Source organism: Canis lupus, chromosome 37 (assembly GCF_048164855.1).
Source record: "Canis lupus baileyi chromosome 37, mCanLup2.hap1, whole genome shotgun sequence".
Lineage (NCBI taxonomy): Eukaryota > Metazoa > Chordata > Mammalia > Carnivora > Canidae > Canis > Canis lupus.
The window spans coordinates 10,380,995-10,407,901 of record NC_132874.1 but is presented as its reverse complement, the minus strand read 5'-3'; the positions used below and the strand labels follow the sequence as shown (position 1 = coordinate 10,407,901).

At 42.6% G+C, this 26,907-nt stretch overlaps 1 protein-coding gene across 4 annotated transcripts; it reads left to right on the top strand.

The window, feature by feature from the left end:
• The first annotated feature begins 1,839 nt into the window (after positions 1–1,839).
• STMND1 (stathmin domain containing 1) lies at positions 1,840–25,342 on the top strand. 4 transcript variants are annotated; one of them, XM_072813624.1, is made up of 7 exons: positions 1,840–1,957; positions 3,109–3,243; positions 4,730–4,800; positions 11,277–11,448; positions 16,110–16,261; positions 24,113–24,241; positions 24,842–25,342. In XM_072813624.1, exons 2-7 carry the CDS (start codon positions 3,213–3,215, stop codon positions 25,121–25,123), a joined length of 837 nt encoding a protein of 278 aa, XP_072669725.1. In that variant the 5' UTR covers positions 1,840–1,957; positions 3,109–3,212; the 3' UTR covers positions 25,124–25,342. The 4 variants fall into 4 exon arrangements, with proteins under 4 accessions (XP_072669725.1, XP_072669726.1, XP_072669724.1 ...); XM_072813623.1 differs by lacking the exon at positions 1,840–1,957 and having other exon boundaries at positions 2,661–3,243; XM_072813625.1 differs by lacking the exons at positions 1,840–1,957; positions 3,109–3,243; positions 4,730–4,800 and adding an exon at positions 2,423–2,546.
• The last annotated feature ends 1,565 nt before the right edge of the window (positions 25,343–26,907 follow it).

Sequence of the window (26,907 nt, the reverse complement as noted above, 5' to 3'; positions counted from 1 at the left end):
AAAGTCCTGATTGTCACCTTTTATCAGTTTTCATTGGTGTCCATCTTCCTCTTAGACTGATTTCAAACTACCGATGTGATGCCACTGGAGGTGGAGTTGGAAAGAGAGCCACAGTAGCACACCATGCAGACACAATAAACATGAACAAACTCAAACACATAATAACAGCAAATTGTAATAAAATAATTAGGAATTGATGAGTTGTATTTATCAACTTTATTTTTAATATAACTAATTTAATTGTAAATTTATGCAACTTAATTTTTAATAATGACTGTGTGTAACGAGGTCCAAATCTTCCTGACAATCAGCTCTCAGGAGGCAGTACAAGCAGACTCTAGCACATTTCTAGAAAAACAGCATCTTCACAACTTCCAGGGATACCTGCCCAACACATTTGGGTTCCATCCCATTTATTCACACTGATGTCCTAGCAAATCTCTATTCACAGACTGCCTTAAAAGAAAAGAAAAAAAAAAAAAAAAAAAAAAAAACCTTCTCACAGTTCATCCTGCAAACTTTCATTAAACTTTCTCAAGAACATTTCATTGGTGTCCTTTGTGTCAGATTATTTTAGTTGAGAATTTTTCAGTTCCCAGTTGGAATATTTCATGTGACTTACTACAATCATGAGTTAATACTCTCAGCTATGTTCCCCAAACACCATCTGAGCCTTGTTTCAACTTCATTCACAAATCCTTAATGCTCCTTGCTCGACAATTATAATGCTTCAATTTGAGTTTTATCCCATCTTTCCTCTCTTCTCAATTTTCGTGAAAGGAAAATTGACAGGTAACAACTATCTAAGCAGGAAGGGAGGCAGTGAAATGAGTTTAAATGCCCTAAGAAAATAATCAGCCTCTTCTAACAGAGCTGACCAGTAATTTCCCAGGAAGGATCCAGGATTTTTACATTTCCAAGAATCCTTACTAGAATTTTCCCGGTGTTGTGGCTTCATGGACCCACTGAGTCAGGCCACCGGTTCCTCATTCCAAATCACTCCGGAGCTAGCCTCCCCACCCCAATCTGAGTCATTCAACCTCTCTGAGCTTGGGGTTTACAGCCTGTAAAATAAGGGGTTGATAGATGATATCAGCTTTTTTTTTTTTAATTCTTGAAAATAAAAATTAATTAAAAATAAGGCAAAAGGGGATCCCTGGGTGGCTCAGCAGTTTAGCGCCTGCCTTCGGCTCAGGGCCTGATCCTGGAGACCCGGGATCGAGTCCCGCATCGGGCTCCCTGCACGGAGCCTGCTTCTCCCTCTGCCTGCGTCTCTGCCTCTCTCTGTGTGTCTCTCATGAGTAAATTAAAAAATCTTTAAAAAAAAGTAATAGGGCAATAAAAGGAAAAAGAAAAATCTAGGAAAGAACTTGTTGCTTAGGTGAGCGGTCTTCCCGGTCTCTTTTGGTGGATTACACCATTTTCATTTAATTCTCCGCGACCAATATGCACAGCCCGGCACCTTCCTGACCACTGACAGCTCATCAAATGCAGTTTCCATAAAAACGACTTGCACGGCCCGTTTCGCGCCTGCCGAGCTGTCACGAACCGAAGGCCTGGCTGTCTTCGTCCTGCGGTTTCTGGGTGCGTGACGGTCCCCCCCAGGTCGGCCTGTGACTCCGCCGTCGGGGTCCGTCCGTCTGTCCGTCTGCACCTCCCGCCCCTCCGAGCCGCTGGCGCCAGTCGGGCCCCCCCGCCCCCCGCACGGCCCCCAGCGTCCCGGAGGGCCCTTTGGAAAGCGGACTCGGCCGGGCGGCGGCTCCTCCCACCCGTCACTCCCTGGGGTTCGCATCCGAGTTGTGAGTCCGGCGCCTCGGATCTCCCAGGTTCCAGTCACTCAAGTCCCGCCGCCGCGCAGGGCCGGGGCCGCGTCTGCGTCTGGCGGTTTATTGTGGCAACAGATCCCGGCAACTGCCCGGCTGCCGAGCGCCTCCAGCCCGGGCTCCGGGTGCGGGAGGTGGGAGAGGCGGGGGCGCAGGGGCTCAGCAGCTGGGGTGCAGGGGCGCAGCAGCTGGGGCGGGGGTGCAGGGGCTCAGCAGCGGGGGGTGCAGGGGCGGGGGTGCAGGGGCTCAGCAGCTGGGGTGCAGGGGCGCAGCAGCCGGGGCGGGGGTGCAGGGGCTCAGCAGCGGGGGTGCAGGGGCTCAGCAGCGGGGGGTGCAGGGGCGGGGGTGCAGGGGCTCAGCAGCTGGGGTGCAGGGGCGCAGCAGCCGGGGCGGGGGTGCAGGGGCTCAGCAGCGGGGGTGCAGGGGCGCAGCAGCCGGGGCGGGGGTGCAGGGGCTCAGCAGCTGGGGTGCAGGGGCGCAGCAGCCGGGGCGGGGGTGCTGGGGCTCAGCTGCTGGGGTGCAGGGGCGCAGCAGCCGGGGCGGGGGTGCAGGGGCTCAGCAGCGGGGGTGCAGGGGCGCAGCCGCGGGGGCGGGGGCGCAGGGGCGCAGGGGCGCAGCAGCGGGCACCCCGGGAGGGCGAGCATGGGCTGCGGACCTTCCCAGGCTGCGGAGGACCAGAGACGCGTGCCCGCGCCCAGGAAGGGCTGGGAAGAGGGATTTAAGGTAAAACGAACACGCACGACCTCGAAGTGGGCAGAAAGCCTTTTGCCAGGCTTGGGGCGGGGAGCGGGGCTGGAGTGGCCCGCAGCTGGGTGCCCGGCAGTGGGTGGGCGGGCTGGGGGCAACTGCCCCCTTCCCCGAGACTCCTGCGGCCGGAGGCCCAGCTTTGAGAGCCTTTTGTGTTTCAAGAGCCTGAGAAGGTGATCACACCTCAGAGCAGAGGCAGGGGGAGCAGGTGTGTTCTGTACGGAGCTGGGGCTGCTGAGCGGAGCTCCTGGGAGCCGTCACACTCCGTTGGCTTCCGGAAAGGGGGCCCTTTGAGGACTACTTGGCGCTCAAAGAGATTTTAGAGGCCTTCGTCTGGCTGTGCCCTCTCGCTTCCCCCTGAGGACCCAGAGAGGTGGACGTCTTGCCTGAGGCTGCCCAGCTTATTTGGGGGCAGAGCCGGAGATAGAATCTGATTTTCAAGACTCTCATTCCAATGCTCTCTCTCTCTTCTCTCTCTCTCCCTCTCGGTTGCAAACCCCATGATTCTTCTGGAGACACAAAGGGGAATTTTTTCCAGAGTGGGGCATGGAGGGATGGGTTGGTCCCGGCAGAAATGAGCTCCAGGATGTCTCCCCATCCTCACCACCATCAGTATTCCACGAATGAAGCTGGGAACCCACAATGGTATACATTGGAGAGGGGTCACCCAAAGGTAATATTACCATATAATCTGTCATCAAAGCAAGATACTTTTAAGAGTGAAAAGGAACACTATTAACAAATTGGCCGGGCCTGATTTAAGCTCATACAGTCTGCAGAAAACCAGGGTTTACGGTCACCCTTTCGAAAGGACCTTTTTGGAGCTACTGTCTAAAGAGCACACCTTTCTTTCAGTAGACAAAGTGCAAGATGCCATTTGGTGCCACTTACAGCACCTACTGTGTGTGTGGCACACATGCTGGGTTCTTGGAGCACATCATAAAACAAACCAGAGACTTGGGCTTAGGCCCTGGTGCCCACCCATGGTGACACTGTTTTCTATTTTCTATTCCAACTGCCTCTTCTGACTTTAGGGTCCTATTACCTCTTACTGGGTCTTCCTGCCTCTCCCATTGGCACCCTACCCCATCTGCGTCCTACACTACCACTTGTCTTTCTAAGAAAAAATTCCCTGGAGTGTGCAAAACCTTTTACACATGGTCCCGCTGGTCTTTCTAACATTATCTTGTCCAGTTACAAACATTTGCAGACTCTCGGCTCTTCCTCAGGAACCTGCAGTGCTCCCTTCCTCCAGTTATCAACATGGTTCCATGCTGTTCCCCATGCCATTCCCTCTTCCTGGAATGCCCTCCCCAGACTCCCATTTCCAGTCAGCTCACCTGATGAATTCCTACTTATCCTTCAGCACTGAGCCCAAACACTACCCCTGTGACGCTCCCTTCTCACGTGGTAAATGTTTGTTTAAAGCTCCTTCTGGGGGGCGCCTGGGTGGCTCAGTCCCTTAAGCATCTGCCTTTGGCTCAGGTCATAATCCCGGGGTCTGGGGATGGAGCCCCACATTGGGCTCCCTGCTTAGACAGGAGCCTGCTTCTTCCTCTGCCCTTTCCCTGCTTGTGCTCACACACCCTTTCTCTCTCTCTTACTTGTGCTCTCTCTGGCTCTCTCTCTGGCTCTCAAATAAATAAATAAATCCTCTTTTTAAAAAAAGCTCCTTCTGCCTCATAGATTTATGGGCTTCTTAGAAACAATTTGGTCGTCTTTATTACTCATTACTGCTTTGGATGAATATATAGGAATACATTTTCTCCCTTTTTCCAAAAACTATATTAACGTGATTTAAAATATTAACTTATTGTGCCTTTGTCTTTTTTGTACGAAAAAATCTTTATTTTTTAATTTACTTTACTGTCATGAATGTGTATAAGACTTCCACAGAAGGAAATTTTCACTATTCGTGTTTCTTATCTGGCCATTATCATTTGTTTCATTTCATGGTTATTACTGAAAATGATGTTGTTGCATAGAGCAGGAGGAAATGCTAAAAAGACAATCCTCTGCATGTCAGATCCATTAGGTCCCTATAAGCCAAGCTTCCTCAGGCTTTGGAGGGTTTCTGTGTTTTTTCCTGAATTCCCTGGGTATGAAAGTCATTACCTCTCTGTTGGATTTTTGTTGAGTCTCCTAACTGGTCTCTCTAGATCCTTCCTCCACTGCCCACCCCGACCTGTGCTCCAGGCTTCTGCATGACCTTGAGAGCAATTGTTCTAAGGTAAAATCTGATATGTCATCCTCTGGTGACTAAACAGTTGCCAACCCATTAGGTAGTTATACAAACCAGTGGTCAAGAATATCATTACTTCAGTTTGATTTCTGGGTTCACTGTTAGTTGGGTGACTTTGGTCAAGTTATGTAACCTCTCTGTGCTTATCTGTAAAATGAGGGTAATTCTAATACTAGCTATTTTATAGAGTTGTCAACAGAGATTAAATCCACGGGAAATGATCATACCAATGCCTGGCACAGAATAAGTGTTTAATATGAGTTAGTACAACTGTCGTTATCACAGTGATTTATGTAAGATAAAATCCTAAATCCTTAGCGCATCTTACCAGCCATCCTTGAGCTGCCTCCTGTCACATTCCCCTGCTTCATCTCTTCCCACACTCATTTCTCATTCAAATCTCACTACTCATTGCTCTCCAAACCCATTCGGTCTCTATCTCCATGCTTTTGCACCTGTTGCTTACCCTCCCTTCAGATTCCCCCCTCCTCCCTGAGGGACCGCATGCAAATATATACCCATCTTTCAAGACAACTCAAGACCCCCTTCCTGCCTCTGTCCCCCTCACCCCTGCTATTGCCACCATGCTGGCAGAGTTAACCTTACACCTTCTCCTACCATGTTTCAAAACATCTATTGTATTTATTTTCTGTTTTCTTATCTGCTTCCCATCCTGAGTTACTACCTTCTTGAGGACAGGAAATGGTTTTTTGTCTTTGTGTCTCCCACGCTTACTACAGTGCCTGATGCAGACCAGGCGCTAACAAACATTGCTTGAGTGACTCCATGTCCCTCCTGGCTCCTGCTTGGTATCTTCTTATCTCCTAGTCACATAACTAAACTAATGACAGTCAGCAAGGAGGAAATTCAATATTAAAATAGCCTGGAATCGACTCAGAGTCGATTCAGGCATATCCATCCTTCCCCACCCCAAACACTTTGACTTTGGAAATCTGATCCAGCAAATGTATAATTATTAATTAAACGCTCTCCAGCTATCAGAACACTGCTGCTTTTGCTAACTTCCTAAATGCACAGGCTGAAAGTTCAGTAGTTCACTGGTGTCTTTAAAATGAGATGAACATGCTTGCTTGCTTGAAATATTTATGTTTTGTAGTGGTACAACTTTAAAAATTCTGGGTCGAACTTCTTGAGACCTGCCTACTGGCTTTCTCCTCCCTTGTATCTTAGTCTAAAGTGCTAAAAAGACACAGTAATAAAATAATGCATAATTAGAAAAACCCTGGAAACTTTTCTCAGTTGGAGAAATGTTCTTCTGTATGATGAACTCCGAGTTCCGGGCTTATTATGAGAGGGAACAGACTAGATTGAAATAGATAATCTCTAAGGACCTTTCACAGATCTTACCTAATCTTTGACAAGAAAAGTCTTATTTATCACCAGTAAACAGGACTAAGTGACCTTGACCAGTCCAAAATTTTAAAAGATGATATTCCGGGGTGTTTTTTGGAGGGTTGCTATTTGTTTTTACCACTCACTAGATGTAAGCTAGAAAAATCAAGTTTTGAAGAATAGTTTTTTCCTACATGTCTAAAGACAAATACATTTATAAAATGCACCTGCCAATAATGTGATTTAAGATTCCAGCTCAGGGGACACTTGACAAATGACTCCAAACTGGCAATGTGTTTCCCAAAAGCTTTAGAACACAACCTATAGTACCTCCAGACCCACAACAAACAAAACAACTCTCTCTGTAGTTAAAAGTAATACCTTTTTTGGAATGCTGATGGTTCCCATGTGTAGCTGCTAGCTTAGCATTCACTGCTTTTCAATTCTGTCTAAAATTGATAAGATTTGGGATGCCTGGGTGGTTCAGTGGTTGAGCATCTGTCTTTGGCTCAGAGCATGATACCAGAGTCCCATATCGGGCTCCCTGCATGGAACCTGCTTCTCCTCCCTCTTCCTATGTCTCTGCCTCTGTCTCTGTGTCTCTCATGAATAAGTAAATAAAATATTTTTAAAAATATATAAAACAGACTAAAATTGATAAGATTTTATCCCCAAGACAATGATGTATATAAATCATTGATGTATGGATCATTGATGTATGGAATCATTGATGTATGGAACCAATACAAAATATGGAAACTTCTTGAATCTGTATTTCTGCTACAACTGCATCTCAAAGAAAAAATAAAACCTCCCGCCCACCTCCCCACCCCTTCCGCCAGCACCATAGACTTCTCATTGGTGTGAACATATACACCCTGCGTGAATTAAAAAGAACAAGAAAACTGTTTTGCCATATCCCTGAGAGGCATAAATAATATAATTAATTTGTAAATATCTCTGGTCTTTGAACTCTGTCTATTCTCAAGCCTAGGTTATGAAATTTGGTTAAAATTTCTAGAATGTGTTGCACATAGATATTAGAAAGGCATTCTTAGTTTTCCAAAGAGAAAAACTTGACATTTCTGCTCATGAGGGCCGAAGGCTGGTATATGTTATTTTATGTCAAAAGATTGTGTTTCATCTGTTACCATTTAAGCTGTGGTCGCTAACAGATCTTGAAGGCAGACTGGATCTAAGGAAGCATACATGGGTGAAGCATTCATGGCTTTGATGAAGCCATTGGGAGATCATTATGGGTTGTGGCACTTGTGAAAAACTACCATTGAAATTGAGAATATTCAAATTTGCTCTCAGCTCCAATATGGACATTTTTGTTGTTGTTGTTTAATTTTTCAAGGTCTCCAATGGGAAATGTTAAATGGCAAAATTCATCCCTGTGTTTAACTCTGTGCCTTGCTAGGCTCAAGAAACAAAGGGTGTGCAAAACAAAACAACTTGTGAAATTACCTGTCAGTGCAGATGCTGGTTTTTAGTATTTTATTTGGAAAGAGGGGCAAGAATACCTAACACGATCTTTGCTTTACCCTCAGTATGAACTGTGAGCCCCTGAAAAAGCATCAGTCTCCTTTTCTTTTGTTATATGTAACAATATATATTTTTATATATTTGTGATATGTGTGTGTATAAATGTGTCTGCGCACGTGAAAGAGAAAGACTCTGATAGAATAAGATTTTAGTTATAGGATAATTATAATAATACATAATATACGTTAGGACTTTTCCTGGGTCAGCTTTCTGTACAGGAACTACACGGCAGTAACTGTGTCTATGAAGAAAGACAAACAGGGAGGGAAAGAAAAGCACATAGTTGCTCTCATGCTTTCTCCTTATGCCATTTGTATTTCAACTCTGTTGACTTTTTGTTTGCTTACTGGTTTGTTTGTTCAGTTGGTCGCTTTTTCATGCCTTCCCGTGTAATCTTGAAGCACAGAACTAATTAACCCTCAGCACAATGAAGTGATGTTGATTTAGCTGGAGCGATTGTGCTATGTAAAGATGGTGATAAGGAGCTATGTGGGTCTCCCTAGGAACATAGGAGAATCCCTAACTGAATGACAAGACCTTGAAGGTGTTGGAGCTGCCATGACCTAGCTGCTGTGATTTCTACTTTAGCCTCTGAGGGATTTGAAAGTACTTTGGAGAGCTTCCAGAAAGTGAACAAATGTGCTTATATATATATTTTTAATTTCCATGATTTTTATTGTGGGAGTACCAAGAGTTTCATGCTGATGTCCTATTTCTTTAATTCAGTTTTCCCAAACGAAATGCTTTCTGTTTAGTTCCTGGAGTCATAACTTTTAACCAGAGAAAACCCTCTCCTTTAAATGGAAGTTCTGAGAAGTGTGCTGTCTTCCTTCCTAATGTTTCCGGGCCCATCTCTATCTCCCAGTGTCACTGCCACTGTCCTAATTCATATTCAATAGGACCTCACCTGGACAATTGCCATCATTGTTACTGGCTGCCCTCCTCTGTCTCTTCATTGCTTCCTTCAGCTCCCCTAGTTTGAACTAACCCCAGTGATTTTTCTAAAAACACATTCCTGATCATTTTATTTTACTTCCTTTGTAGGATTTCTGTTACATTTAAAATAAAATCAAACTCTTTAACTTCTCTTTCCTACCTCAGCACCTACCCTTTCTGCCTTCTTCTGATTCTGCTCCACTGGAAGAATTCAAGTTCATATGCTCACAATATTGTTTCATATCCTGGCTTCGTTTGTGCTTAGCCTCTGTCTAGAATGACCTTTTCATCTTGCCAACTGGAAACTCATTCATCAAGACCCAATTCAAGCATCTTTTCTTCTTCGACACCTTCTGCTGCCCCAACAAGATACAATGTGGTATTTAGTGTTTCAGGGCATTGCTGGAAATAGTGGGGTTTGGAGGTGGGATCCTGGGGCCCTCAAATACTCAGAGGAGAAGAAGAATTGGTTAAACAAACTGTGGTATATTATGTAATAGACTATGCTACAGTCATCAAGTAAATGACTACTCCCCACCATTAAGGAGAATGAGGTAGACCTATATATACTGATATAAGCAAATGTCTCTGATATATTGTTAATGGAAAAAAAAACAAGTTACAGAAATATAATACAATACCATTTAATATATAGCCTGATTTATTTGATTCATAAATATCTTTATTAAAATATAATCCACATATCATACAATTCACCCAGTTAAAATGCACACTCCATAGTCATCACCACAATCTAATTTTAGAGTAGTTTTATCCTCCCCACAAAAGAAACCACTATCCATTAGTGGCCAACCTCCACTTCCTAAGCAACCACTAAATTTATACTCTGTTTCTATTAATTTGCCTATTCTGAATGTTTGGTAAAAGGATCGATCTTTACATCTGGCTATTTTCACTCAGCATAATGTTTTCAAATGTCACCTATGTAGCAGCATACATCAGTACTTTATCTCATTTTACTGCCAAATAATATCCCTTGGTCTGGATAGACTACATTTTATTTACCCATTCATCAGTTGATTGACATTTGGGGTGTTTCTACTTTTTTAGATATTATGAATATTAATTTTGAACATTTGTGTGCCAGGTTTTGTATAGACATATGTTTTCATTTTGCTTGGGTCTATATACTGAGAAGTGGAGTTTTGGGATCAAAGGCTAACTCTCTTTTTGACTTTTTGAGAAAACTGTTTTTCAAAGTGGGTGCACCATTTTACATTCCCACAGCACTGTATGAAAGTTCCATTTTCTCCACATGCCTGTTCACACTTATTCTGTGGTTTTATCATTATAGTCATCCTGGTGGAAGTGAGGTAGTCTCCCTTTCTGGTTTTGGTCTTGCAGTCCTTACTGACTAGTGAAATTGAGCATCTTTTCAGGTGCTAATTAGCCAATTCCAATTTGTTTTTAAAGATTATATTTCTTTGAGCAAACACATCTGAGAAGTTACATACTGAGATGTTAATAGTGCATTTGTCTAGGGAATGGTGCTTACTTTCTACTGTGTTTCTGATCATTCTATTTCTACCAAAAGAACAGAATCAAAATTATGGCTGGAGGCTGGATAGATAGAGAGAGAGAGATAATAGATAGATAGATAGATAGATAGATAGATAGATAGATAGATTACAAGGAATTGGCTTATGCAATTATGAGGGCTGGCTAGGCAAGTCCAAAATCCACACAATAGCATAAGTGGTCAGAAAGGACAGGCTGGCACTGAAGGTGCAGTCCACAGAATGAACTCCTTCCTCAGGGAAATCTCAATTCTACTCTTAAGACCTTCAACTGATTGGATGAGGCCCACCCAGATTATCAAGGATACTCTCTTTTACTTAGTCAACTGACTGAAGACATTAACCACATTTACCAAATACCTTCACCACAGCACCTAGATTCATGTTTGATTGAGTAATAATACTATATGGACTAGCTTAGTCAACACATAGACTGATCATCAATAATTTCCTTATATATTATTTATGTTTACAAGGAGCCTGTATTTTTTAATCAACAAAAACAATAAAGATACTTTCACTTAAAAAAACCTTTTTTTTACACAGCGATATCTTTACTTTTCACGCTTAACGCTTTAATTGTGGCGTCATCTGGGGTGCTCAGCATAGTAGCTTGTATCTGATAGATTCCTGTAGACACTATATTCATTTCTATGGCTGCTATGACAAATTATCATACATTTGGTGGCTCACTACCATACAGTTTTATTCTCTTCCACTTCAGGAGATCTGAAGTCCACAATCAGTTCCACTGGGCTCAAGTGAAGGTGTTGGCAGGGCTCTTTCCTTTCAGGGGCTGTGAGGAAAGAATCCTCTTCCTTGCATGTCCTGGCTTCTAGAGTTGCACTGCTCTCACTCCTTGGCTAGTGGCCCTTCCTCCCTCCGCTGCCAGTAACATCTTTGATGAGTCTCTGCATTCCTGGCACATCACCTTCTCCACTTCTGTAGTCACGTCTCTGTCTGCCTCTGCCTTGTAAGGACACTGGTGGTTACACCTGGGTAATCCAGGATAATCATGCTATCTCAAGGCCCTTAAAGAAACTGTTTTCTAAGAAATCTTGACTCTCATGAAACGGTTCCCTTTCGCAGGCTGACATCCCCGTGACTCATTCTGGGGAGGGCTGCAGGCCCCAAGATGAAGCTGCATTTCCCAAGGATTCAAGGAGCAGCCCCAACGGCCTGGAAAACCTGGGAAGCTTACCTGGAACCATACCAGAAAGTTCCCCATCACTTAGTGAAAGAAACGGAAGAATAAATTCAGGTAACAGCCCTCATTTTTATATTCATCATTACATTGTATGATGTGTGTTCACAACCCTTTCATCACAGTTTTGTGGGCCAGGCAGTGCCCCAGATGGCAAAGTCCCTATCTCTGAGACATTAAGGTGTGGCTTTAGGCCTTCATTATTTGAATAAATAATGCGAACCATTAATCATCTTGTAGATAAAACAATTGAAACCATCTTGGGGGATGCTGGGGAGGTGGCTCAGTGGTTGAGCATCTGCCTTTGGCTCAGGTTGTGATCCCGGGGTCCTGGGATCGAGTCCCTGCATCAGGCTTCTTGCAGGGAGCCTGCTTGTCTCTCTGCCTATGTCTCTGCCTCCTCTCATGAATAAATAAAGTCTTTAAAAACACACACACAAAACCATCTTGTTTTTTTTTCTTTTTCTTTTTCTTTCTTTCTTTCTTTCTTTTTTTTTTTTTTTTTTTTTTAAGCCGAGAGCCCTTGCTGGCAGTTGGGAATAGGCCTTGGGAATAGGAGTCACACAGGCTGTGGTGAAATTCCTGTAAACTTCTGCTGTATTCACATCTCTCCAAGAGAAAGTTCTACATTTGAAAAAATATATAGAAAACCTACATCAAACTGTTTCCCCTCTGTCTCCCATTCAAAGGATCACCAAGTATACAAAACAATCATCTTTCAGAAACACGGAACAAGTGATTATGACCCGGCGTGCCCCTTAGAAACTATTTTGGTTTTTCCCATGGTGGTTTTGGCTTTACTGAAGTTACCCCCCTGGTGTTGATTGAAGAGCCCCTAGTTATATTTTGTCAGCTTCTGAGACAAACTGAACTCAACAGAACTCAAGGGAATGTGCTCTGTTTTATTTGAGGGGAAGGCTTTCGTGTCACTCCTCGCCACTGTCCTGTCTTCCCTAGGAAATAGATGGGTTTGTAAATGAGATTCTTTCCCTTGGACTTTGGTGGCTCACTCTACTTGTGATAGATTTCAGATTAGCCTTGATCTTGTGGTTCTGATGTGAGGCAGACGTGACCTCAGAGGACGGTGGGAAGGGTGGGGGGTGGACAGCAGAGAGGCCCCTCCTCTCTCTGCGTGTCAGGCCAGAATGTATAGTTCTTCTTGCTGATAATTCTGTCGCTGGGAATCCCTCCTGGACAGTGTCTATGGCGCTCACAAACTGAGGACTGTCAGGACTGCACAGGGACCTGGGGTACCATCAGTCACTCTGTCCAGCGGGCTAGTGCTGTCAGACACACCAGCCTGTAGAAGGAGTGGAAATATTCAAGCAGGTGTTTCCAGGGCCACCTGAGTGGCTCAGTGGTGGAGCATCTGCCTTCAGCTCAGGTCCTGGGTTGAGTCTCCCATTGGGGTCCCCGCAGGGAGCCTGCTTCTCTCCCCTGCCTATGTCTCTGCCTCTCTCTCTTTGTGCCTTTCATGAATAAAGTCTTTGAAAAAATAATAAAGCAGGTGTTCCCAAAATGTGGTGTAGATTAGTTTCCAGGAGAGACTTTGCCATGGAATGAATAAGAGCCAGTGCCCTAAGCTTTATATTTGTCCTCTGCCTGATTTCTTTCCTGTCTCTTTTCTGCATCCCTGCTCTGCCCGTCTTTAGAGTATTTGTTACAGATTTCAAGTTTCACGGGAACACTTCCCAAGTCTTTCCTTTAAAAAAAAAACAAAAAACAAACTTCTTATTATGAATAATGTCAAATGTAAGTAAAGTTGCAAAAAAACAAATACCTGTATTCTTTCCCCCCAGATTCCCTAAATGCTAACATCATAATGTTAATTATACATTAATTTGTATGTGATATAATTGTATGCATCGTGGTCCCTCTCTGTCCCTCTCTCTCTCACACACACACATAGATTTTTTTTCTGAGAGCAAATCCTAGACATAATGACACTGTACTCCTAAGTACACCAGTATGTTTCCTAAAACAAAGATAGTCTTTGTATAATCACAGTACAAGGATCACAATCAGCAAATTACCCTTTATGCAATGCATTATCTCATCTGCATATTCAAATTGTATCAATTGTCTCACAAATGTCCTTTATAAATAAATTTCCAGTTCGAGATCTAATCCAGAATCTCATGTTTAATTTAGGTATCATGTGGTCTTTTTCTTCTTTTATCTGGAGCCGGTCCCTCAGCTTTTCTTTGTCTTTTATCAGATTGATGTATCTGGAGATATAAGCCATTTTATTTGATAGAAACTTCCTCAGTTTGTGTTTGGTATTTCCTCACGATTAGTTTCAGGTTATCCATTTTGAGCAAAAATACCAAAAATGATACTGTACTCTGTTTAGTATATCAAATCAGGAGGTTCGCAATGTCTGCACTTGAACTTTATTGCTTTTTTTTTTTCTTTTTTGCCTTGCAAACTATTTTAATGTAAAATTTATCAATCTTTTCTTTTACTGAATCTGGATTTTGAGTCATAGTTAGAAAGCCTTTTCCTATGCCAGAGTTAAAGATGAATTTACTTTCGTTTTCTTGTATAGCTTCACTCTTGACACTTATGAAGAATTTTTAACCTTGTGAGAAAATGCTAATTTATATGTTAAATGCATAGGAAACATAATTGTATGTTCAGTATGATGTCAAATTTGCAAAAATAGAATTTGATATATCAATCGTGGTAATCTCTGAATGGTAAGAGGATCGCATTTTTTTTCCTTTTTTTATTCTTTTCTATATTTCCCAAGTTTATTATGATAAGCATGTACTACTTTCATAAGCTGAAAGAAGCTTAATGTCACTTTCAAACACTCCTCCAATCGTCTTCAGTGTCCCAGGAAATCATGAGGATTTAGTTGCAATGACTGCCATAGCAAGGGGTCTCGCTGTAGGTCAGCCACTGTCAATGTCCAGCCAGCATTTGGGTGGACTCAGAAAAATAATTGATTGAGATAGTTAATTATTTTTTTATTTCATAATCATTTTAATAATGTAACAATTGTATAATGTTAGTGATAGTCATCAACGATGACATTCTCTTTAGAAACATCCTGGGAGGGAAATGGACCACACAGTGGAGCTCTTTCCTTGACCTTAGAGAATGCAGTGAGGTGGCTGAGAACATAGGTACTGAAGTACGTATGACATTCATGGATTTAAATCCTAGTTGGTTCTCTTCTTACTCATGTCGCCTTACACAAGTTAATTCACCTCTCTCATATAGTTTATTTATATGATAGAGAATCATAGAATTCACAATGTTATAAAGTATATAAAATATCTAATATGATGCCAGGCACATAAGTGCTCAGTAAATAGTTAATTATTATTTTGACCTTTCCAGATAAGCCCACCTTCTAAAAATTAAAAAAAAAACAAAATCCTTCTGGGATGCCTGGGTGGTTCAGTGGTTGAGTGTCTGCTTTTGGCTCAGGTCGTGATCTCGAGGTCCTGGGATGGAGTCCCGCATCAGGTTCTGCGCAGGGAGCCTGCTTCTCCCTCTGCCTATGTCTGCCTCTCTCTCTGTGTCTCTCGTGAATAATTAAATAAATATCTTTTAAAAATCCTTCTAATTCTTTGAAGATAATTTACCTCTTTTTATTGAGTTTTTTTCTATTGTTTCAAGCTCTAGCTTACTAGTTTACCCACCTGAAACACATGCTTTGCCATTCTGTACCAAAATCTGTATATAGCTCTTTAAAGTGAACATTGAGTCTATTTCAAACACTAGAAGACACAGCACTGGACGAGAAATGAGATTATAGTTGATTTGTGAATATTCTGAAGTGAGAGACATCTGGTTAGTGTGCATGTGTGTGTGTGTGTGTTTTGCAATCTTTTCCCTGCACATTCGTGAAAACTGTCTTTGTTAACCAGTGAGATCAGTTTTCATAAAAAGACTCTGTCTACTAGATGGGATGAATTTGGTTACTCTCAGGACTTCCCGATGATTACAAAATAGAAGGTAGCTCACGTCTGAGGACTCCTCATTGCACCTTTATTGTATGATGTGAGTCTGTAAAAACAGATGCTTGCTTGCTTGTTTGTAGAATTGGGTGATTTGTAGCTGTGGGGAGGCTTAGTACTGGTTATAAAGGCTTCCCAAGAAAATGTTTCAGTGCCATTTTTAGAATCAATAATAAATATTTAGCTGATATCATTTGACTTCAATTGTGATTTGGTTCAAATACCCTTTTCAAAAAAGCATGCTCTTACATAGATTTAGCAGATGGCGTCATTGTAAACTCAAGGTTGCAGAACTAGAAGTCTCTTGGCAACATCACACTGTTTATCCTTTGTATACAAAGCATAGAAACCAAACTGCAACTCAGAGGAGTCACTGGAAGGATATCTTCTGCTTAGCTGCGCTTTAGCTTCATAATTAGTGTAAAGAACCCAAGTAGTCATACTCAAGTGTATAAGTGTTGTTATAACAAAAAAGTAGTACATAGCAGCACATGAAAAAGACTTTTTGTTATGTTAATATGGGGCCTGCTAAGTAAATAGTATATTATGCTGATGTGTATCCTCTGTAAGAACATTAAAAATTTGAACTTGAAATGATTCAAAGATTTATAATGGAAACATATGTAGGTAAGAGTGTTGAGATTAAGATTTAGTTAAGTAGCATGATTTATAAGGCATCTATTTAGCATCTGATTGATAAAATGTTCATACTTAAATTTTTATTCTTTCTTTTTTCTTTTCCCTTAGACCTAGTGACCAGTGGATTAATCCATAAACCCCAACCCCTAGAAAGCCGAGAGCGACAAAAGTCATCAGACATTCTGGAGGAATTAATTGTTCAAGGAATAATACAAAGCCACAGCAAAGTATTTAGAAATGGAGAATCCTATGATGTCATGGCAAGTAATTCCATAATTAGCATTAGCTTATTGTTAATAATAGCAATAGAATATGATCGATCACGAGTTAGAATCCCCAAAATCTTCGAGTCAACATGCAAATTGTGACCTTTAGCTAAGCCAGTTTTTCTCCCATAAATTCTCTCACCTGTCAACACATCATCCTTCTCTACAGATTTAGGAAGTACTCTATTCATTTTTTAAAGCTTATTTATTTAAGCAATCTCTACATCCAAAATGAGGCTTGAATTCATGATCCCAAGACTAGAGCTGCATGTTCCACTGATTGAGCCACCCAGACAGCCCAAGAATACCCCAATCTTCAATGATTAATGAGCCCAACAAAACATATCTTGGGTTTTACTGAATTTGAGAGACAGTAAGCCCCATTGAATAACATACCTTCATTCTTTGAACAATTTTTATTAAGCATTGCCTGTATACTAGGTATTATGACTATAAAACTGAACTCTGATTTAAGGAAAATAGGAAATAGGAAAATAGGCATGACTGCCAAAACTATAATAGATATGCTTACACATGTATATCTACACAACCTGGGGTCAAACATAAGAAAATGAATACAATGACAAAAATCCTCATATTCTTGTTTTTTCCTTGTTGATTCATTGTTGATTCATCCAACTGATCATCATAGTGTGAGCAGTATTTTAATTTTGATTTTAACTGGTTGTGGCCCAAGTCTCGAGTCCTTAATTTTTTAATAAGTTCTGTCTAAACCCATGAAGAGGACGGCAGGTTTTGTTGTTGCTGCTGTTTTGTTCTGTTCTCTCTTTTGTTTGCTTGTTAACCAAAGCTCCCAGGCAGCCCTAGTCATCCTCAACAAGATGAAAAGAAGAATTAAGGAGAAAAGAAACCTAAGGAGAAATGAATGAGAAAGAAAAGAAAGACACAGAAATGATGGAAATAGGGACTAGAGGTTAACATCAAAGGCTCCTCCATGGTTGCCCATCCCAGTCTTGTAGAAAACAATCAACTGGGAATAAAAAAAAATGCATTATGTAAATCAAGTTTGCCACCTAGACCAAGTCACTTAAGTATTTGAATAAAGGTAATTTCCTTCTCTGGGTGTAGGAAATGCTGAGAACTCATGAATAAAAGCCAAAGTAGCATTTTTCTTTTGAAGAAGAAAATAAGTCCTGCAGAAGGTATTTGGGGAAAAGACAGGAGATTGCTAAGCCTCATGAATGATATCATCAGGCTGCCAATAATAAGCGGATGTAGGGGGCAAGGAAAGGTAAAAAGAGATTATATAATGGAAAAGATAATGCCAGTAAAATGGCAGTTTACGTCTGGGCCACGCTATTGTGATACAAGGCACTTTAGAATGCCGTATCTTATTTGAAAGTACTAGAAGAAGGGTCTTTAACATGGAAAAGGAGGGGAGAGATTTTTTTTCCTAGTTGTGGGTGAGTCTCCAGGGGTCAGAAAAAAAGGAAGTTGTGTCAAAAGGAAAAAGACAGGAGAGTAATCTGGAGGAGGATGGATTGTGGAAACTTTCAGTAGCTAAGTGATGCCTCCTTTAGGGAAATGCTGTAGAACCCTGATGCTAACAGCAATGGGAATAGAATTAAAACATTTTTCAGTGATTCAAACGCCAGAGAAGAATGAGTTCAGACTGAGACCTTCCTTAAAAGGGCACCGACAAGGTTAATTAACATAAACTACGTTGTGAAAGAAATGTATCTATTGAAAAATGAAAACTATGGGCTTGACTTTCAATGACATCTTTAAGTGAGCCCAGGATGAGGACTGTGTTCATATGATATAGAAATGGAATGGTTGTTAGGAGCCTAGCTGGAGTGTTCTCAAAAAGATTTAAATGTGGCAGGACCACAGAGGTAGGCAAGAATAACACATTTCATTTCTTTTGCTTTTTGCTTTGCAATTAGGTCGTGATGTCCCAGCATAATCCAGACCTGCAGCAACACAGCTACACAGCTGTGTTTTATTGCTGAGGGCCATGGTCCTTAACCTGGCTGCACATTAGAATCACCTCGGATGCTTTTAAAAACCCCAGTGCCCAGGTCCCACCTGGGACCAGTGGCTGGGGGTGAGCTCTGGCTATAGTGTTTTTGAAAGCTCCCAAGTGACTCCAGTGGACAGTCCAGGTTGAGAACCACCCCTGAGGATTCTACCAACGTGTGCACACAACCGTCTAATTCATCCTAAAGCTGGAAAGAATTACAGCTTTTTTTAAAAAAAGATTTTATTTATTTATTCATGAGAGACACACAGAGAGAGGCAGAGACATAGACAGAGGGAGAACCAGGCTCCCTGCAAGGAGCCTGATGCGGGATTCAATCTGAAGACCCCGGGATCACAACCTGAGCCAAAGGCAAACACTCAACCTCTGAGCCATCCAGGCACCCCAGAATTAAATCTTCTGAAATTAAATTCCCCCATTCACTATGAAAATGAACTCTAAAACCTTCCTGAAAATATGTTATTATAATGTTATAAATATGTTATCATAATGTTATAATAACATATTTTCAGGTAGAGGACTAAGGGTATACCTAGGAATATATGGAAATGAAGGAGAGATAGAATTGCTCAGTATCAGAGGTAGAGTCTCTCAATTCAGGTGTAGCTGAGAGCAAATGTATATCAGACATCTTCATATTTTAGGAAAAGTTAGGAGGCCAATGTAGAAAGATGAGTAAATCCTGAAAGAAGGAACATACTGAGAGCAGAAATATTATTAGGCAGTTCACACTTTTAACTATCCAATATTTAATAATATTTTTTCAGAAAAAAAAAGAACAGATGATAAAATTGGCTAAAAATACAAAGCAAAAGGATATTAATGTTAGTTACTACAGTGCGATGAAGCCAACTAGACATGTGACACAATTTCTTCTTTGGTACCAAAAAAATCTTTTAAATCAAACATTAGGGGAGAAATGGAATAATAAATGTGAGAAAACTTTAAAAACAAGATTTCTTATATAGACCAAGAGTATAAATACAAGTGAATGTTAGATCCATCCCCTTCTTTATTTTGCTTCTCATGCAGAGTGAAATATAAGAAAAGATGCTATAAACTGAGGGTCCTCCACTCATCCACTGAATAAGGAGACCAGCCTGCGGGCCAGTCTCTCTCCCTGGAGGCCCACAGGGGTATTTGTCCACCTCAGGCCCCTGTTCATCTTTTCTTCTTTTTATCATTTGCTTGTTGGCAAGTATTACAGCAATTCCCTAGTGCCTCCCCCTTCACTGTAGATAACATGCTTCCAAGCAGATTCGTACTAAGAGTTTACTCTCATTTGGAAGGAATTGTAATGATATGTAAGGAATATAATATTAAGTGAAATATCAGACAAAGAGTATCTTTCAGGATACTTTAAAACATTCTAAAGAGACCTAAGTGGTTGTATGATAAATATGTACAGACTTTATATACACATGTAGCTATGTGTTTGGATTGGTATAGATCTCTATAAGAGATGTAACTGGCTCTCATTAATCCACGTTGGTATCATCCATTTGAGGCATCTTTTATCCCAAACTCATTTCTCCCTGCCTCTTAGCATGCCCAGGGTCTCCAAACATAAGACTCTAATTTCTCTATCGACTCCTTCTGTCTCTGGTCAAAGTTGATTCCCTTCTCTGGGCAACCTCTGTGCTTGGTAACCTTCAGTGCAGTCAGGAAATTGATTCTTCTTGCATCAGAGTCTCTAACAGTATTTGTTGAACCTCCTGGGGAGTTTTTGAAGGAGGAAAACATGCACCTGGTAGGATTAATGCCAACTAATGTGGTGGCTTGGCCTGGGAGGTCTCACAGGGACAGGGCAGGAATGGCAGGTCTCCTAGAAGCTCTGACCCATTCTGGGCACCAGACTTTGGTGAGGGAACATGGCCAAGGTGGGTTCATCTGCAGGTCAACAGTTAATTAGGGCAGCTCCAAGGAATCCAGAGTGGCTGCCAGCAAGGTTGGCTGGAAACAAGTTCCAAACCCTATCACAGCATCTTTGGGGTGGCAATACTTCTGCTGGTATTCTTAAAGACAATAATTGAACTAGTAACTTCAGTAGGTTTTGTAGGCCGGTTTTTTAGAGTTTCTAGTAGTAGCACTTCTCTATGTGTAATGTGACCATTGTTATTTTTAAATGCCAACAGTTGGTAAATCCTGACTTCATAAAATCCAGTGGAAAGGAATGCAGATATTTTCCTTTGGGTCTTGCAAGGCTTTTACCTAAAATGTCAAACTCAGGAAAGAATGAAGCCTGCACAGGTAGGATTAACTTCCAGAAGTGAGAGGAAGTACTTGATTTTGTAGGTATAGCTAGGAGAAAGCCACAGGAAGAGTCCACCCAGACCAGAAATCCCAAGTCTCTCAGAACTTCCTATCTACTCCTTTAGTCAAGATTCAGACTTCTGTGTAAAGCCTTACAGTCTTTCTTCACTGAATCTGGGATTAGCATTTCATGTTCTTTTAGCCCTCGATGAGTGAACTTCCCTAAAAAACTGTTTTCATACTAATTTCACAGTATCTTTAGCTGAACCACTACAGCAAGAACATCCCTCTTTGCAGCAAATGGCTTTTGCCAGCAGGGAGCCTGAGAGCCAATTGTCATAAAAATAATACAGTGATGGGGGAGGGGGAGCTTGCTTTGACAAACAGCCCGCAGTTTTCATGTAGTGAAAAACTTCTCACCACATAAAACTGTCTGATGGCTGTAACTGAGCCAAAACTTCAACAAATGCTTCCCTCTGAAAGGCTTTCCGGGAATCATGGTTCTTAAAGCTGAAAGGAACCCCGTGGTTCTCACCCTCTTCGTTATTTCTACATGTGAGGAAATAAGAGTCCAAAGAAAAGAAGTACCTTGTCTCAGGTGACACCGTGGGAATTAGTGGTCAACTCAGGTTAAAGCTCAGGCCTCCTGCTGGCCCCTGTGATCTGGGTTTCCATTCCTACCATTCAAGACAAATACTGTAACTTGGTGATGATTCTGTGTGCTGTCATTGAAAAAAGTCAGTGCTTGAAGACATGAACAGACATCTCTCCAAAGAAGACGTCCAGATGGCCAACAGACCCAGGGAAAGTTGCTCAACATCACTCATCATCAGGGAAATGCAAATCAAAACCAAAATGAGATGGGGCGCCTGGGTAGCTCAGGAGTTGAGTGTCCTCTTTGGTTCAGAGTGTGATCCCAGGATCCAGGATCAAGTCCCACATCGGGCTCCCTGCATGGATCCTGCTTCTCCCTCTGCCTGTGTCTCTGCCCCCCGCCTCCGTGTGTGTGTGCGTGTGTGTCTCATGAATAAATAAAGAAATCTTTTTTAAAAAACCACAATGAGAGATCACCTCACACCTGTCAAGATGGCTAAAATCAAAAACAGAGGAAACAACAGGTGTTGGTGAGGATGTGGAGAAAGGGAAACCCTCGTGCACTGTTGGTGGGAATGCAAACTGATGTAGCCACTGTGGAAAAGAGTATGGAGGTTCCTCAAAAAGTTAAAAATAGACCCCCCCCCATGATCCAGTAATTGTACTACTGGGTATTTACTCAAAAAATACAAAAACACTAATTCAAAGGGATACACGCATCCCAATGTTTTTAGCAGCATCATCTATAATAGCCAAATTATGGAAATGGCCCAAGTGTCCATCAACTGATGAATGGATGAATAAGAGGTAGTATATATACACAATGAAATATTAACCATAAAAAAGAATGAAATCTTGCCATTTGCGACGACTTAGATGGAGCTAGAGAGCATTATACTAAGAAACCAGCCAATCTGAGAAAGACAAATACCATATGATTTCACTCATATGTGGAATTTAAGAAACAAAACATATGAGCAAAGGGAAAAAAAAAGAGAGCACAAGCCAAGAAACACTCTTAACTATAAGAACAAACTGATAGTTACCAGAGAGGAGGTGGGTGGTGGATGGGAGATGGGGGAAACACATGATGGATTCAGGAAGGCTCAGTAATGAGCACTGGGTGGTGTATTTAAGTGTTGAATCACTAGATTGTACACCTGAAATAATATTACACTGCATGTTAACTATACTGGAATTAAAATTTAAAACTTCATTAAAAAAAAGTCACTGCTTGGGGGCTCGGGTGGTTAAGCATCTGCCTTCGGCTCAGGTTGTGATCCCAGGGTCCTGGGATGGAGCCCCATGTTGGGCTCCCTGCTCAGCAGGGAGCCTGCTTCCCCTCTCCTCCCACCCCTTGCCCCCACCCACCGCTTGTGTTTTCTCACTCTCTCTCTCTCTCTCTCTCAAGGAAATAAAATCTTTTAATGAATTTTTTTTTAAGATTTAAAAGTTACTGCTTTCACTGAATGAAATGTAATTACCATTTCCTGAGTGATTACTGTATAACTCCTTAAAATAGAAAATCCCGTGAAATAAATGTTAACCCCATTTTTAAAATGATGAAAGCAAGGCCTACGGAGCTTGAGAACTGCCACAGAAACACCCTGTGGCCAAGCCAGGGCTCAAACCTAGGTCTGTCTGAGTCTTGTTCTGGTATCTTTTTCTACTATGTTAGGCTACTACCTCTCTGTTGGGTGTATTTTCTCAGTACTGGCAGTTTTACAGCATAAAGAGACGGTCTCTTAGATATTACATCGGATATCAATAGGTTCTTGATCTTTATGAGTCTTTAGAGAAATTGCCTAGAATAATCAGTTTATTTATAATGAAGCCCTGGAGTTCGTTGAGACCTTCCCCACTTGTCATAAATCTATATAGTCTGACCTCGAAGGATGTCCATAAGAAACCAAGTGAAGAAAGCAAATTGCAGAGCCTGGTGGGGGTATAATCCCATTTCTGTTTGGTTTAACGTTACAGATGTCCTGCACATACAAAGGTAGATGAGTACATGCGTGTGGAGAAGACACATACCAGACTCTTTCAAATAGTTCATGCTGATGAATACAACTAGGGGGCCAGGTGGTTAAACAGAAGACTATTTATATATCACTTTACTTTTTCATGAGCGACGTAGGTTATGAAAAATTAATTTTTAAAAAGAAAAAACACGTATTTAGAACTTTCTTTACAAACCCTCTACAACAATTTAATTCTTTCATAACTGGAAATTGTAATCAGAACGTCACTATCGCTGCCTTGAACTACAGAGAGGGTAGTCAGTCATGTGAAATAGTTGGGGATTTGTCCTGCTGTCATGAGAACCTTCTCCAAGTACTGACAGCAAAGGCTAGCCCAGTGTCGCTGCTCAGTAATTGTGAATTCTCTCCCGCACGAGACCCAGAAAAACCCATCTCGATCCCAAATGAAAGGCATTTGGAGCCTGTGGAATATTACAATACTATCAGATGTAAGTATTTTTTTAAAGATTTTATTTATTTATTTATTTATTTGAGAGAGAGAAAGTACACAAGCAGGAGGAGGGGCAGAGGGAGAGGGAGAGGGGGCCTCCATCCCAGGCCCCTGCGATCATGGCTCGAACCAAAGGCACACACTTAATGAGCTGAACCACCCAGGCGCCCCCAGATTTCAGTTTTTACCATGAACTACGTGTTCATCGCTCATCTGCCTTGTGCTTCTTCTCCCAAATGTTTTCTTCTTGTGAGCCTTCATGGGGTTCCAGAACACCTTTGCATTTTTTCATGGATTTCAGGAAGAGCCTGTTTTTTTTCCCCTTCTAGGCATCTAATAGATTTTTTTTTTTAAGGAATTAGTTCTATTGTTACCAGCGTCCACATTGTGGTTTGTAGCTCTGCCAACATATCTGTTTAGATTCTTAGGATCGACATTTGCACCGTGTTCCGCACCCCTCCTGGCTCTCTCCTCCACCAGTGAATACAGTCCATTTCTCCCTTTGGAAAACTGTCTTCCTCCAGGTAAGCACGACGATGCCGCTGAGAAAGCCACCAGCCAGGCTGAAAAAGCTTAAGATCAAAAAGGAAGCAAAGGCTTTCACGATGAACGATCTGGAAGAGAAGATGCGGGCGGTGGAGAGCCGCAGGAAGGTACCCGAGCTCCCCGGGAGCCTGCGCCCCGCTGACCTGCGCTCCAGGGGCCTTTCCCACCTGCTGCTCTAAGATTCAAATTAAGTACTTGTGGGCTTCCTGTGCTGTTTAATTTTACCTTAATTCTTTGTGTGGTGGAGGAGTCCAGCAACAGCTTGAAGCTGGCCAGATGCTGGTTCCATCGATGTAGCCTCGGGAAGCAATGCTCACTTCTGAGGATGGGGTTTTCTTCATGTGGAAAGTAAAGGGCTCCAGTTGGGGTGGGAGTGGGAGGAGGTGTGGGGTGGAGGCTGGAAGTGGAGGGAAGGCCGTGCAGACCATCAGAGGACACCAGTCCCCACCATTCTCTGTCCCCCATCCTGCGGGGAGGCCACCTTCACAGCTGTGGGCCACCAGCCCCTGTCTCCACCCCTTACCTGGCCGCTCAGAGAGACCAAGGCCTACCTACCTTGGCCTGTGTCTGCCTTCCACTGCCATGCCTCAACCTAATGTTTGTTGAGTGATCCAGTGATGAAATGGAAAAGCCACCCAGGCTCTTTTCAGGCATATTCAGGAGGAAGTTATTTGGGCTCATTTTTATTCTTTCATACTGCTTTTCAGACTAAAGAAGAAGACATACGAAAAAGGCTAAGGAGCGACCGACTTTTGTCCCCGGCCAATCATTCGGATGCAGCCCAGAGGGGTAGGGCTGAGGTTCCCTTTGGCCAAGGACTGGATGCTGTGGGTTCGGTGGTGGTTGAGCCTCCCCAACCACAGGGGGGAAGGCCCTTGAAGAGGAAGAAAAGCAATACATCCTCAAGTGAAAGAAACTTTGGTTATGAAGGGTTTGGGGTGGTGGAGTCAGACTTGTCCTACAACCAAGTGGATGATGTGTTTGAATAGGTCACCTTGCTGGAATCTCATGAAGCAGCACCCATTGTCCCCACTTGTGACACTCTCGTCTGTCTTGTGCTTTTCTGAAGGCCTGAACTCACCCCACTGGGTTGCCCTGGGGGTGAGGGGTGAGGAAGGATTGCATGAGCTGCCCGAGCTGAACTCAGCTGAGGGAATTCAATGCCGATGCTAGCAAAAGGGGAAAAAAAAAAAAAAAAAAAAAAACAAGATTTGACTCACTTCCATATTATAAAGTTGGCTTTCTCCTCCAGTGAAGCTTTAGACATTGTGAAGATGTCTTTATGAATACTTTCCAGCTTATATCAATGTGCTTGTGCCAGATGAAACCCTTCTTTTTGGCTCTGGGCCCTGCGCTGTGCCCATCCTCTGAGGGTCCCTTCCGACAAACTACAGGGATGTGTTTTATGCATGTTAATGACCTGTATGCTTCTGATCTGTGTGTTCAGTTATTTCTTTTAACACTTTTCATGTTGGGAAGGGTTAAAGCGGTATCTTGAAGCTGGTGGAGTTATAGCTTCATCCATATAGTATAAGCAAACAATATCCAATTCTGAGAATTAAGTAAGAAGAAAGAAAAACTTTTGTTAGGTCTAGGGAATGAGAGAGAGTCCAGGAGAGGGTGAGCTGGGAGGAGACCCTAGGCTTGCTTCCCTGTGGGCACTCTGAGCTGAATTCCTGTCCCTTAGCTTCTTGGGATTAGGCTGGGTCCTTCCCTCTGCTTTACCATCCACATCCAACCACTGATGAGGTCTGATACATCTCCGTTGGGAAGATCCCCCCCACGCCTTGTCACATGCATCCCCTCTCACCACCCAACCATCCTTCAACTGGATCACAATTCTTGTTGATCTTTATATCAGAGTCCTCTGGTTAAAACCCTCTCTTGGGGGCACCTGGGTGGCTCAGTGATTGGGCGTCTGCCTTTGGCTCAGGTCATGATCCCAGGGTCCTGGGATTGAGTCCTGCATCAGGCTCCTCTCAGGGAACATGCTTCTTCTCTGCCTGTGTCTCTGATTCTGTGTGTGTTACTCATGAATAAATGAATAAAATCTTTTTTAAAAAAAAAACACCTCTCTTGGCTTCCTTTCATTATCAAGATCAAGTCAAGACTCCTTTCTGCACCTGGTAAGGATCTCTGCTCTTACAACTCACCTGCACTGAACTTTTTATTGTCAAACTCAGCATGCTGTCCCTAGCCTTGGGGTCTTTGCACAGGCTGTTCCCTTCTTCCCCCTCTTCCTCCCACTACTTGAGCTGAACAGGCTAATGCTCTCTTGTTCATGTGCCCACTCAGACCATTTCCTCCGGAGCTCCTGGTCAGGGTTGGTGCCCTTTCCTCATAGTCACCTTCTGGCACACTGGCCTGCTCATCTTTGCACTTGCCACCCTGGGCTGTAATTGCCTGACACGTTCGCAGCTTCCCCAACTAGATATTTCAATATTAATGGGACAGGAGAGGAGTCTGTTTGGTTCACGGTTGCATTTTCTTTTATCCCTCAGAAAGTGAATGGCATGTAAGTGCTGTGTGAGTATTTTGTTAGCAAGTGAGTCAGTGTACCCATAGATCTTCCAGAAGCAGGACAGCTCTAGAAGACAGGAATCCCTGGCTGGGGGCAGTGCCAATTTGACTTGAGGACCGTGAGCACCTTCTGTTTATTCCCTTTGGCATTTCCTTTGGGATATTGTGTTCCTATAGCCTGTAGGATTGACGACTCTTGCAGCCAGTGACGTATGATGGTGGTGGCGGAGGGATTTCTTTCAAAACTCACTCC